Consider the following 15,277-nt stretch of genomic DNA (forward strand, 5'->3'; position numbering starts at 1 on the left):
GCTTTTAATGAGCAAAAACAGTGAATAAAAATAAAGGTCTTTTGTTTTCTAGAAAGTTAAAGATTAAAAATATCCTTTTCAGGGATTGGGATACAGACTTAAAGTGCTCTTCTGCTAATATTCTAAAAGAATACTAACTCCTTATTTTCCTTATTTTTTATATCAATATTTTTATTTATTTATTATTTAAAATAACAATTATCAATAATTTTGACTCTAATGTTGTATTTTTATATTGAATAAAAAAATAAAATTTGTAAAGAAAATTTATGAAAAAATCCGAATGATTCTACGCCGTTAGACGTAGGTGCGTAATATATTATCTTATATTTTTTAAAAAATATTTTATACCTAAAAAATGAAGAAAATGAGCAGTTGCTCTTCTTTTAGAAAAGACCAAATCCCTTTTGAGGAGCCATATCTAACAAATGGAGGCGCGATAAGGCAAGTCTCAAAATGCACGCTAGGGCAAACACGACGTAATTGATTATGTTTTGGTAAAGATTTTGGTGTCATTATGTTATTTTTAACTAATCATGGTAAATTTAGTGTGAATCTTATCTAAACCAACCTAATAATGATGCCGTTTGACCAAAGTTTATAGCAAGTGTCTTGTTTTTCGTACATGGTTGTTTTATGGTATGATTGTGATTTCAAGCAAACTAAAATAAAATTTTTAAAAATTATTGGAGAATACGAGATATGAGAGCCAATTAATAATTGATATGAAAATGGCAAAGAAAGTACCATAAACGTTATACATATTTGGATTCAAAGTGATAAATATTGAGCCAATGTACTTGCACATTGTCGAAATTATCCTAACATGGGGACCCCTTCATAAAGGTATCTTTCCTATAGTTAGTCCAAAGCATTTATTGTATAATTTTGAGACTTTAAATTTTTCCCAAACAATTTTGCTTATTTTTCGTCATTATCATTAACTTTTTTTTAATAACCGATAATGACACCATACAAGTTTATCATTTAGACATTCGATTTATATGGGTCTAAACTCGGATCGGCAAGCTTACGAGTATAAAAATTTCCCATCTAACAGTAAGGTAAGTTGGGTCAAAACTCAACGTGGAGTCAAAGAGATATTACTCCCTCCGTCCCATAAAGTTAGTCCTACTTCTTTTTTTCACACAGATTAATAAAATCTAATTAATATAGTAACGACATTTAATTTTACTCACACATTTCCTAATACACCACTAATTAACACCCATAATTAATACTTAGATGACCCTAATTAATACTGTAATAACAAATCACATTAAATAGGGGTCTTTTAGGAAACTAATGAACTAATTATATTTTAAAAAATGAAACAAGATTATAATTTGGGAGAGACAAATAAATAAAGTAGGACTATCTTTACGGGAAGGTGGGTGAATTATTATTATTTACACCACTTGCTCATCAAATTTTAAAAAAAGTGAATTCACTATGGTAATGATTAACAAGGAAGTAAGTTGCATACAACTAATGACTTCCATAGTTATCTCAATGTTTTAATGGTAAATCATAGTCATGGTTTAGTGGATAATGTGGTTCCAACTTCCAATCATATCATAATATTTTAACAATGGAAGAACAAATGAGCAACTTGGAATGTGTAATTATGATTCCTCTCACTTCAAAAGAGAAGCTTTGCTGCATAATTGTCAGTGCAGCATCTACATGTAGCAATCCCAAAGTACTATAATACTTCCCCACAAAGCTTGGTTTACTTTAGGCTAAGTGGATGTTAATGCCTTGATTAATGCATACTCAATCCCATTGACACTAACAACAACAACATAACATGGACTGCTCCAAATCCTCATCATTTCATAAATCCTAATGGACCCTCAGTTTGTCCAGGAATTTAATAACACATCAAAAGATATCTCTAAGATTGTTCAGGGATCCTAATGGATATTGCACTCAAAATTTGCGGTGCAAAGGCGAGTTTTAAGATAAACTAATTCCGATGCTAATAATTAGTCAACTTATTAAGGCAATTGGAAAAATGCTAACAACTCCTCAGCCGAGCCTAAAAAATGAAAAGGTGTATGACAATCTTAGGTGTCATAAGACAATTTTTTTTTATAAATATTTTTAAAAAACTATTATCAAATCCTTCAAGTTCCATGGATGAAGAGGGAAGGGGTAATATTATAGTTTTTTTTTCCTCTTAAAATTCACAATGTTATTGTCTGCGAGTATAATAGAAAAACCATGTTACCCCCACGTTATGAAAAATGCCAAATATTAAAGTTGCCATTTTCACTGAATAATCAAATTGACCCTACATGCCTAAGAAACAAATAAAAAATTTGACCCTACATTTCTCCGAATTGCTTATTTTGTCCCCCGAAGAAGAATCTGTGCAGATAAAATCCTACCCCAGTCTCCACAAAACGCGTGCTAAACATCGCTTAATCTTTTATCGTATCTGACGAAAGCTGTTTTTTGGCCAGCGCGCGTGGGATCAGCTGGAGAAAAAAGTGGGGGTAAAGGGAGAGTCATTATCGAAAAGCAGAGTAAAGCCCCTCTTCAGTCTTCACTCTCTGCTTTATTGCAGAGAGGCAGCAGCAGCACCCCTCGACTTTTACGCGGGGTACTGCCTACTACTCTGTCTCTCACCATTCATCGTACTTTAGTCGCGTCAATCATCCTCCGCATACGCGCCCCGAGGTTTTGTATGTATGCTACTGGCCGTACACGTGTACTCATTGGGATCAATATTGAGGATTATTTGGTCATTTCACGGTTGATGATACAGTAGGGTATGTCTCCCGTTTGTTTGTATCTTAACAGCTTTGTCCTTGAAAATCCTGCCCGGTGTTGGCTTGGCTAGTTGGCTGTATGGATTTTTCTTATCACGATTGACGAGACACGTGTAGTGATGTGTATGGTGGTGGATGTGGACCCAACCCGGGACTTGCCAAAAGGAACTAGACCGGTTCTTGTCTAATCAGAGGCTGTCGACTACGCACGAGGTTTATCGATCGTACGGCCCCAAAACTGCATTAACGCATCACCAGGGTTTTTGGTTAGTGGTTACTGTACTGTGTGTAATGGGCCTATGCGAGTGTCGTCTAACACATTGTCGTTAAACTTTGGGCCTTAAAATTATTTGTGGAAGGCGGGCCAAGAAGTGGGCTTTGGTTAAGGTCATGGAATGTGAGTATGTCAGGCTTTGAGAGAAAAGCCCCATTAGGCATTAGCTAGGGTTTCCAAACTTGTGTGTAATTTTATATACAGGTAGATTTCGTTTGGGGGAAAAGCTGCTGGTGCCTGGAATTTCCTCTACTTATGAACTATAGTTTTTGGGTTAAGATGGGTCACCATCCATATGTTCAAAAGCCCATTTTATGCCCATGTAATATGGGTAGTGGACTTATCCTCAATCCAATTTCTTTAAAAGTCCATTTTATGCCCATGTAATATGGGTAGTGGACTTATCCTCAATCCAATTTCTTTAAAAGTCTCTTTAAACCCACCTTAGATCACTCGGCTTATTTATCCATACTGCAAACCATTAGAGGTGTCAACTGGATTAATTAAAGCTCGTATCTTTTTTGCAATTCGATCAACAGGCCAGGATGCTCCATTAATTAGGTAAATGAGATTGCATGAAGGGTCTCCTTCCAATGAAACAGTGATGGCCCAAAAGGTTTATATCTGTAGCCAAGCTTGAATTCTATCATGTCCTTTTCCGTATTTGAATAGATTTCTTTCATGTATTTGCATTTTAATTTCCTAAAATTTCTAGGGTTTCCAAACTCAAATATATTTTCCTACCTAGAATGTGTAGCTAGGGTTTCCAAATTTTTTATATAAAGGTAGGTTTGTTTTGGGGGAAAAGCCGGTGCCTTCAATCTGACTGAGATGACGGAAAAGGCTGCAAAAAACAAGCATAGAGACTGGTCACAACTTGTCCCTGAAATCTTGCATTTGATAGCATCAAGCTTGAGTCTTGATGATTATTACAGGTTTCAATCGGTTTGCACTGCATGGAGGCATGCAACACTATCAAGATCTGCTCATCGACATCCCCTTCCATGGTTAGTTTATTCCATGAGTCTAACAAGCAAAACCAGAGGCTTCTATTGCCTCCAGAACAAAAGATTCTACCAAATCCCCTTACCGAAAGGTAGGTGTGCTGGAACATCTCATGGTTGGCTGATTATGTCTGACAACATCTACGGTAGCTCTCTATTAAACCCTTTCACTGGAAATAAGATCTCATTGCCAAACCAGTCGCTCAACTTTCCTACATCGAAGAAGAAAGTTCCATATTGGATCAACAAGGCTATTTTATCATCGGAGCCCACTGTGACTAACATAGCTGCTGGTAGGTGCGTGGTTGCTGCAATTGTGTGGGATGATAATGATAATCACCTAGCGTTTTGCCGTCCAGGAGATCAAAGCTGGACATCGTATCTGGTCGGGGACGATTTTGATTTGAATATTGCCAATATAACTTTCAGTAACGGAAAGTTATATGCCATCAGCAGATTCCTTTGGCTCTATGTTTTCGACATCGTGGACAAGCCTATTTCTTGGAGGAAATTGGCAACACATCCACTTAGTAGTATAAAGTTGGAAGAACAAGAATACCATAACCGATTTTACTTGGTGGAATCACGGGGAGAACTTCTATTGATTGTTAGGGTGATGTTAAAGCATCTTGGAACTTGGCGTCGGTGCACACAGTCATTCTCAGTATTTAAGCTGGACACAAGGAATGATCCCAAAAGTTGGGTAAGAGTAGAAGACATTCATGGTCGCATCTTGTTTGTTGCTCGAGGTCCACCGCAATTAATTGAATTGTCTGACTTCCATGATTTGTCTGGTTTCGAAAGCAATTGCATCTATTACATTGATGATGAACACAACTCTGTTGATAATCCAAACCTTGCGATTGGCGTGTTTTGGTTAGATGGATGGGGTCAGAAACACCTGTTTCCAAAGGATGGTATTTCTTGCATACAAAATCGTGCTCCATCATGTGTCTTTCCATCTATTTGGATCACACCGAATCCATATTAAACGGCAAACTCCTATACTGTTTTCCATACAAGTCAATTTTTATTGTATGTTCTTATTGAGGGTTTATGTATCTGTCTATTTACTCAATAGAATTTGATCAATCCTCTTAGCCAAACACAGAAAACAGTTTACTTGAAATTCTGATTCACCTATGAGACAATCACACCATCAAAATCTTGATAATCTGCTGCACCTATATGGAAACAAATAATGAAACAATCTTGATTCTTTCTCTTTTGACTCCATATTTCAGTTTGGCTCCAATGAAATCTTCGAGAGAGTAATATTCTCCATTATCATAATAATACTTTCATTCCTTCATTTCGGATCAAAGCATTTTGAAAGTGAATATTCTCCATTATCATAATAATAACAAGCTACTTCATTTATTCAACTCGGTTGCTCGCTTATTAGAGTTTACACAATTATAGTTGGTGAGATTTTTACAACTATTGGAGTTCTTAAAATTACATTTGACGGGGACAGGTAAAGGGGTGCGGATTCTCCGTACCAAAGTACGGGGATGGGATGAAGATTCAAAGACACGACGGGTATTTTAGCAGGGACGTGTAAGGGTTTGTCGAACGAGGGATGGGTTAAGAGCTCCCGGCCCCGTTGACATCCCTAGTCACAGTGACAAGTAATTTTGTATTCACATGACTTTTGCATGCAATTGGTCGAGGATGGTTAGAGAATAACTCCTAGCAAAAATCTAGAGCTAGCTCTGCGTGTAATTCAGGACAATAGATAATATATAGCAGCCAAAACTTAATGGAAACATTCCCATTTAGCAACATACATCTCACCCGCTCCATGAGAATTCAATTCAATCTCTCCACTTTAAGAGAATTTATTTAACATTTGTAGTAACCGGTTTTCGTCCGGCCAAAAAAATACAAAAAAATAGAAAATAGAAAAACACAAAAAATGCAAAAGCTTGTTCTTGAGCCCATAAGCCCACAAAAATTCAAAAGCCCATTTTTGGACCCACAAGCCTATAAAAAGTCATTACCTTGACCCATGAGTCCATAAGTACCTATAAATAAAAACCCTAGAAAATATCTAAAATTTTAAGAGAATTTAAAATTCAAAAATAAAAACTTAAAAAGGAAAAAGGTAGCACCTTTTAGGATTTGGCAAAACGAATGGAAAATACAAAAAGGTTAGTTTCTTAGGGTTTCTAAGGAGAGAAAAAATAGGGTTTGTAGGGTTTTTTGGCAAAAAGAGAAAATAGGGTTTTATGTGGTCACATGGTATAAAGAAATGTGGGGTTTTTGGTGTGAATGGGGGGCGGCACAAAGGAGAGAAGAAAAACAAAGAGGGTTTGGAGAGTTTTGGTGTAAAAAGGAGAAGAAAATCAACGGCATACCACAAAAAAAGCTAGGAAAAAAAAGAAAGAAAAGGGGGAGAGATAGCAAAAAACAGAGGAATTGAGAGAGAGCAAGAAGAAATTAGGGGAGAAAGCCGAGAGAGAGAAGGGTCAGATAAAGGAAATCGGGAGAAAGAGCAACAGCAGAATCAACGAGAAGAAGAAGAGGTAATGAATCTAATCACATTCATCTTGAATCTAGTTCTATTTTTTTTTGTTTTGTTGTTTATATGTCCGATAGTCTATTCTGGCATCTCTATGGTCCCATTTCTCTGAAGTCCCTCATAATACCCTGCACTCAAATTGATTAGCTGGTGTTTGTTGGTTCGTGTTCTTGCTAAGGTGTTCATATTATGGTTTTTCTAGTTTGTGTTTTTATATTGTGTTTGCTAGTTCATTGTGTTTAACTTGTTCAAATTGTGTTCAATTGTCATTGTGTTTGCTGGTTCATAGTTTTATTTCCTTTTTCGAGACCTCAATAGGTGATGTCATTGGTGATTGATGTTTTGAGTTGTATGGTATTCAGTTTTCGAAATGAGATCTAGTTGATTATAAATGGATTTTGGCTGCTTTTGATCTCATCTTCTTGCTAGAATTTGTGCTGGGCTTTCATGTATTTTATGTGTTGATATTTGGTAGTGATGTTTAGAAATATTAAGAGACGAGGAGTTGTTTCTCTCGGTAAGAACTGTCCAAAATTGTTCCGATTGATTGGTTAGGTTGGAATATGATTTTGGCATATAGGATTTCCAGATCTGAATGAAAACATGTATTTATATGAAAATGAAAAATCATGTTTACATGTATAAATTTTCTAAAGTGGTTCTGATTTAAAGTAGTCCTTGATGTTATATTTGGGTATCCAATTTTGACATCTCCATTTTCTTGTCGATTTTTGGAAGTGGACCGCGCTGGACCTTACTTGGACCGGAGTATGCATTTGGAGTTTGGACCGAATTTAACCAACATACGGGCTTCATGAACCATATTTGTATGGTATATATAATATTTGTATTTAAATTTTCCTTGACATGTATATATCTTTGTAAATATAAATATGTAATAGGGTAGTGGAAAATAATGAAAAAGTAAGTAGTTTAGTTTTATGCATGTTTAATGTGATTAGTATGCATGTTTAAGGGTTGGTAAATTTAGAATATCAAAGATGCATGAGTAGGAGTAGTTGATAAATTATTTAGAATGCATTGCTTAATTATATGTTAGGTTGCATGCTTAGTGTTGCAAATCTTTCAATTTAACGAAAAACAATAGATACCCAAATTAAAGTCAATTAGGAGGAGGACTTGATGACATTCAGCTCCTGCCTAGATTTTAATTGTCATATCTTCATTTAAACGAAAATCAAATGATAAATTAATTTACTAGATACCTAAATTAAAGTTCATTAGGAGGAGGATTTGATGACATTCAACTCCTGCCTAGGCTTTAATTATGTTATCTCTTCAAATTAAAGTATCACTTGTATTCGTAAACACAATGGTAATTTATTTAATTTATTATATACCTAAATTAAAGTTAATTAGGAGGATGATGACATTCAGCTCCTGCCTACCCTCAAAATATGACTTCATTTTACTCCTAATTAAATTTATGTGAATTGCAGTTGATTATAAGAACACATGTATGACCCACTTAACATTTAACTCTTCATATTGATTAAGGGTAAAATAAGATAATATTTTGAGATCCCAAACATTATCCTTGTAAAAATATTGTATGCTATGTTGCATTAGAAAATAATTAGATGGTTGTGTTGCCATTTTCTTCCATATATATAATTTTTGTAAGGATAATGCTTGAGACCCCTAAAAAGTTATCTCAAAAGATCTCATTTAATGTGGAGTGTTGGATGTGAAGTAGGCCCTATATATCTATTTATAATCAATCAATATTTTAAAGCCACATAAATTTGGGGTACTTTTAAGGGTCTCTAGCATTGTTCTTTTTGTAATGAAAGTTAAAACCATCATTTTGTGCAGCTTAATTTTGCTTTGGTAGCACAATTTCGTTTGTTTGGCCCACGACCCATCGATATTTTTGTTGTACAAAAAAGTTTTATATCAAGTATTTTTCTTTTTCTTATTTTCACAAGAAACCCATCCAATATTTTATTTTGTAATTAATTGTATAAAATTTATATTTATCTTTCTTTGGTATCCTTAGGTTGAGTTACCCTCCCTGCAAAGGAGAATACTTTTTCCCAATTTTTGGTTGTAAGAATAATTTTAAAATCCTGAAAAATAATAAATGAGAAGTATGTAGGATCCTGTTGGATACAAGCAGAGGAAATGATTTGTTACACACCTTTCCAACGGTCATTTTTTTACTTCATGAATTTGATTTTAGATCCAATAAAAAAATACGATCTTTAGATTCGTGATGTTGGAAAAAAAAAACACATTTTTGATTCATAATCTTCCAAACATCGTATTTATCAAAAAAATTAGAGTTTTTTTGAAAATATTTAATGTCCAAGATTTGAACAAGGATGCTATTCTTGTTTTGAAATGAGGACAGGACCCCAACCCCGTTGAATCAAGTAAATCATGAGTACACGAATAAGTTCTTCCACTCATTTGCTAGATTTGTAAGATATCAAATTGAACACGAACCTCCACCAGAGAGGATTCATCCATAGTTAACTCCGACCAATCCGATCTTGCTAATTATGTCTGAAAATGCTTTGAACTTGGAAGGAAGACAAAATTAAGTATATATGGCAATTGTTTTAGTAAGAAATAGAAAATGGGATAAATATTATAGCATGTTAATGTGTAGATTTCTCAAAGGATGAAAATTGGGATCATGCCCTCTTAGAAATTTGTTCAAGACTTGCCACTTCTTATCATAGATTTTGGGCGTTGTTATGTTAAGGTGGACTGGGTCAAATACTCAAGTTATGGTATAGCGGGCCCATGTGAGCGTAAAAGAATGGGGGATTTCTTGTTTTTCAAATTTAGGCCTCAAATTTATTTGGGCCAGGCCTTGTTATGTTTAAGGTGGATTGGGTCAATTACTCAAGTTATGAACTCATCGTATAACGGGACCAGAAATGGATGCAGTAATGGGCCCCCAATTCAATTGATGCTGGACATTGATTTGGGCCTTGTTTACAGAATCAGTTGGATCCAATCATCGTTGGGACTCGGGAGAAATGTAGTCATATCAGTCTGTAGTTCAAAAATCTTAATTGATATGGAAAGGATAAGAAAAGACTACAATGTCTTATTGTACTTCCACGAAAAGGCATGATTTTGTTTTAATATTTCATAGTTAATGCTTGTAAAGCAAGCAAGAAATTACTTAAAAAGTTTGATTTTTGTTGTCACAAGTCAATAATGCATGAGGAATACGTTATTATGATTCCAAGAAAGTCCATTCAAGTTTGGCCAACTTTAGAGCAACTATTTAAACGATGTGGTTTTGTTGGGGGAATAAAATGCATTGGAAAATGTATTTTGTTAATGTGTTTGGGTATTTTGATAATGTGGTTGGTCGAACAAAATATATTGATATAATGATAGAAATTTACTTTTTTTTTTTTGTGTAATAGAGGTGAGACCTAATATAAATTTTTATGTAATTGTGAGTGTGATAGTTGAGATAAACCCCAAATGAAACAATATGTGGGCAAACATGATTCCATGCCATGCTGCTTGGCCCATAAAAAATGAGGCATTGAAAACTTATTGTTGTGCCCAAATTTGAGTCCATGGGCTATTAATTTGGAAAATCTAGGATCCATGGGCAAACAAATGTTGCCATTCCAATTGCTCTAAAAGTAATGGGAATGTACAGCTCAATTTGCTTCTACATGAGCACGCAATCTCTCCTCTCTGCAACAGCCTTAGCCTTTTAGAAGAAGCACTGGAAACTAAAATATATTTTCCTAAAATTTGCATGCTTAATCAACTATCATTGAATTGACAAATTGTCACGGACTCACGTGTAATATTGATAATTGTCTGCCATGGCTACGTAGATAGTATAATAACCTTGGGAAGAGATGCTGAGACGTTATAGGAAAACCGATTGTGCTAGGAATATAATACGAAAGTCGTGATCCTTATGAGATTATAATGCCAAATTGACATGATATTATATTTAACAATTAATTCAAAAAAAAGAGAGGAGGAGAGTGCTCGATTTCATTTGTCGTGCTATACTGCTATTGGTATTGCTATTATAGAGTAAATTCAAACTTCAAACGTGAAAAAAAGGGGGAAAGATTTGTAAGGTTTCCTTTTCCGATTTGTCTTTTAATTCCCAATAGTTGTCTGAAAAGATTTCTACGTCTTCCACGGATTTGTACTTACATATATTTATATATACAAGTATGTTAGTCAGGGGAAAAGCCGGTGCCTTCAATGTGAGTGACTGAGTGAGATGACGAAAAGGGCTGCAAAAAACAAACATAGAGATTGGTCACAACTTATTCCTGAAATCTTGGATCTGATAGCATCACGCTTGAGTCTCGATGATTATTACAGGTTTGGATCGGTTTGCACTACGTGGAGGCATTCAACGCTATCAAGATCTTCTTATCAGCATCCCCTTCCATGGTTAATGTATTCTAGGCGTCGAACAAGCGAAACCAGTGGCGTCTATTGCCTCCAGAGCAAAAAATTCTACCAAATCCCCATGCCAGAGGATGTTCTCCAAAATTGGTGGGTTGGATCCTCTCATGGTTGGCTGATTAGGTCTGACAAGAACCTCGATAACTATTTATTCCAGCCTCTCACTGAAAATAACATCTCATTGCCAAATAACTATTTATTCAACCCTTTCACTGGAAATAAGATCTCATTGCCAAACAACAGCCGGTCGCTGTCCAAATCTGCTATATATAAGAATAGAGTTCCACGTTCCATCAAAGCTATTTTATCATCGGAGCCCACTATGAGTAACATAGCTGCTGGTCAGTGTGTGGTTGCTGCAATTATGTCGGACGATGTAAATTACAATGACGATAATCTAGCATTTTGCCGTCCAGGAGATGAAAGCTGGACATCGTGTAAGGTCCTCGATGATTTTGATTTGCAAATTACCAGCATAATTTTCAGCAACGGAAAGTTATATGCCATCACCAGATTCCTTCAGCTCTATGTTTGCAACATCGATCGTCGACAAGTCTATATCATGGAGAAAATTGCCAACACTACTTAGTAGTATAAAGCCGGAAGAACAAGACGTCCAAAACTACTTTTGCTTGGTGGAATCACGGGGAGAACTTGTATTGATTATTAGGGTAATATCAGAACTTCCTCGAACTTGGCATCACTACACCACGTCATTCTCACTATTTAAGCTGGACGCAACGAATGATGTCGTCGCAAATTGGGTTAGAGTGGATGACATTCATGGTCGCGTCATGTTTGTTGGTGAAACTCAATCGCACGTAATTGAATTGTCTGGCTTCCACGAATTGTCTGGTTTAGAAAGCAATTGTATTTACTACTCTGAAGAGAATTACCATGACACTCAAAATCCTAACCACCTTGAGATTGGCGTGTTTAGATTAGATGGAAGTAGTCAGGCACAACTGTATCAGAGGGACGGTATTTATCGCATACCAAATTATACTCCATCGATTGCATATCCATCTATTTGGATCACGCCGAATCCATATTAAACGGCAAACTCGAGTATTGTTTTCCAAACAAGTCAATTTTCCTTTCTTTATTTTCTATTATAAGTCGGTTTAAGATTAGGCAATGTATTGCTTTAGTATTATAGAATAATTATAAATTGGTGTTTTTTACCAAGCATTTCTGTGTCTCTGTTTGTCTGCCTATTTATTTATAATTCAAGAATTTTACATTGCAATATTCATTAGCAAGGCATTAAGTTTGAGAGATCAAAACTTACTGATTGGACCTCTATTTTGAGGTTCTAATGTCCTTTAATTAGGATGTTCTAGCACTTAGTTAATGTATTTGATTGCATTTTAGCTTAATTTTACACTTACAAATGTTTCCCCTTGGTTTTGTAGGAATCGGACCTTGTTCGGGCAAGTTGGAGCACTTTTTGGGCACTTTTTACTGTGAGGTGTCGGGACACCCACAGTACCCGTCCGGACACTTTCTTCACAAATTGAGACAGAGGCTCACAAAGTTGGAGGCATGAAGCGTCCGGACACCCGTCCGGACACTTACGGCGAATCTGCAATTTTCTGCACCGAAATTTCAAGGGCATTTGGGGTAAATCATGTATGTAACCAATGGGAAACGATTTTATAAGGGTAGTTAGGTATTTTCTATTGTAAAAAGAGAAGAAAACCCTAAGATTTGGTTGGCTTCCTGATTATTCATTGACTTCTCCAAGAGGAAACCACCATAGGAGTAGTGTAGATCTAGTTTCTCTCTCTAAGTTTTCTTTGTTGTTTTTGGTGCTTTCTCTTGATTTTGTATAAACTCTGATTTAGATGACAATAGATTGGATGTTTATTGCAACAATCATGAGTGGGTAGTTCTCTTCTCTAGTTTCTAATCCCGAAAGGTGGATGCAAGGTTTCGATTACTCAAGGTATGTTCAAAGAATCGTAGCTTTGATTCTTCTCTTTTAATTTCGTGATAGTTGTGTGAGTGGATATATGAGAATGACATATTTGATTGTATTCTTGGATTGTCTAGTCTAGGGATTGCATCTAATGTGTTTGATTGAGAATTGTTAAACCCATTGCATGATTTCCTTAATTAATTGAGTTTTCCATTGCATAGCTATTAATTATGTGTATTGATGATGGGGTTTTGGGATAATTTAGGAATGTGCATGGGAGAGTTATGGTTAATTGATCTTTGAGTGTGAAACTAGGGTGTTAGCCAAGCCGAGCCCCAAGGGGGAACATTAATCCATAATATTAGGTGCTTATCCCTTTGCGTTCATCGTAGATTAAGAGACCCGATGGCCTACATGTATGAATTGAAGTCTTATATCCCAATTCTCTTTGCATATGCATGATTGATAGTATCACACAATGCATTGTGTATGGTTGTGTGTGTTTGCAATGATACCTTGAGTATGAGAACCGAGTAACCACCGGGACGGATTAGAGACTAGGTTTTTAATTAATTGTTTTAAATCCAATTTGTGCTTACTTTGATTACAAAATCGCTCATGCTACCGAGTCATTCGGCCCATTTCTTTTACTTGTTTTTATTTGATATTCATTGTGTTTATTAGTGTTAGCTAGTCATTTGCATATCATTCACTTCAAATTTGCATTGCTTCCTCGTGGATCGATACCGGACTCACCGGTTTATTACTTGACGATACCCTACACTTGGGGTAAGTACACACACACACTTTGGTGTCGGTCAAGTTTTTGGCGCCGTTGCCGGGGAAGCGAGTGTCAAAGACGGAGTTGGGTGGCTTGTAGATGCTAGCTTTATGCTATTAAACACCATCAAATAAGGAAGGAGCACGGTCACGCTTCAAGGGTAACTTCGTTCCTCCCTTTTACTTGCTTTGTAGTGTAGTCGATTTAGTGTAGTTGCTGAAAAAAAAAAAAAAAAAAAAAAATTTTGTGAGGAGAACTTGGCGGATGGGGCTAACTTAGATTCCTGTGGGCGATGGATGCCACCTTGTTTGCTGCTTGGTAGTGATACGTTGTTTGAGAGAGCTTTGTGCATTTTTATTTTTATCACTACTTGCTACATCTTGGTGTGTTATTGTTCCTAAGGTTGATTGTTGCTCTATTCCTATCATTGCTCTTGTTCTTGCTTAATATTGTTCTTGGTTGTTCATTAATTGCAAAAAAAAAAATAATAAAAAATAAAAAAATCGAGTGTTACTTGACGTGGTTGAGTGCTACTTTTGTGTGTTACTTGCTATTGTTCCTTGCCATCATGTCTCAACCTAGAGATAATGTTAGTGGGCATGGGTATAATAGAGATGGGATAGGTGGTGATATAAATGTGAGTGATGCGGGGAGTGTACGTGGGGGTGATATGAATCTTGATGCATTGCGTCGTCTTTTGCAACATGTGAATATTGATGAGTTGATGAATCCGGTGCAAGGGCAAGATGTCCAAATTGACAATGCCCAAAATTTGCAAAATGTTCAAGTTGAGCATGCTTTGCAAAATGCACCTCAACCACTTCAACAAGACAATGCGGCGCAATTTGCCCCACAAAATGTCTACCCACCTATGTATTATCAAATGCCACAAGTGCCACAATATGCTCCCTTCGGACAAAATTTACATGCACCTCCTCCTTTTGACTACATTCATGCGCATGAGTACCAACCCTTTAGGCAAGCACAATCTTCACACCAATGTATAGCTCCACCATCTTACCAACCATACACCCCACCCCAAGAGAGATCACTTGAGGATACGCTTCAAATATTCATGGAAGCTCAATTGGAGGTTAATCAAAGGAGATTTGAATTTCGTGAGCAAACCAATAGAGCATTGGAAGATTTAAGAAGCCAATTGACAAAGATCACTCAAACATTAGAATTTCAATTCGAAACTTTAAGTGAGGGGTTGAATGTGCAAGAACAAGAACAACCCATCATTACCTCAAGGAGTGGGATAGTAATTGACAATACCATGACTCCGAAGGTAAGTGAGGATGAGAAATTAGTGGAAGAAGTGGGTGGTGAGGTGAAAAATGTTATAGTTGGAGATAGATCATGTCGAGACAAGGACAATTATCAAGTTGAAAAGGTTGAGGAAAAGAGCGAAGAGAAGAGAAATGAAGAGAAAGAGGAGAACAAAGTGAGATCAAAAGGGAATGAGTTAGACCGTGGGAGGGCAATTGAGTACATCCCTAAGCTTTATATTCACTCTCATGTTGAGGATAAATTAGAGATGACACTTGCAAAGAATTCAT

General features: G+C 36.1%; 1 protein-coding gene across 1 annotated transcript; it reads left to right on the top strand.

Moving 5' to 3' along the window:
* The first annotated feature begins 3,882 nt into the window (after positions 1 to 3,882).
* LOC119987980 (F-box protein At2g05970-like) lies at positions 3,883 to 5,046 on the top strand. The gene has a single exon (XM_038832896.1). It carries the CDS (start codon positions 3,883 to 3,885, stop codon positions 5,044 to 5,046), a length of 1,164 nt encoding a protein of 387 aa, XP_038688824.1.
* The last annotated feature ends 10,231 nt before the right edge of the window (positions 5,047 to 15,277 follow it).

Source organism: Tripterygium wilfordii, chromosome 21 (assembly GCF_013401445.1).
Source record: "Tripterygium wilfordii isolate XIE 37 chromosome 21, ASM1340144v1, whole genome shotgun sequence".
In the NCBI taxonomy this organism is placed as follows: Eukaryota; Viridiplantae; Streptophyta; class Magnoliopsida; order Celastrales; family Celastraceae; genus Tripterygium; species Tripterygium wilfordii.

Bases quoted from the DNA above. Each gene is read 5' to 3' on its own strand.
- LOC119987980 (XM_038832896.1), top strand. From the start codon at position 3,883: ATGACGGAAAAGGCTGCAAAAAACAAGCATAGAGACTGGTCACAACTT.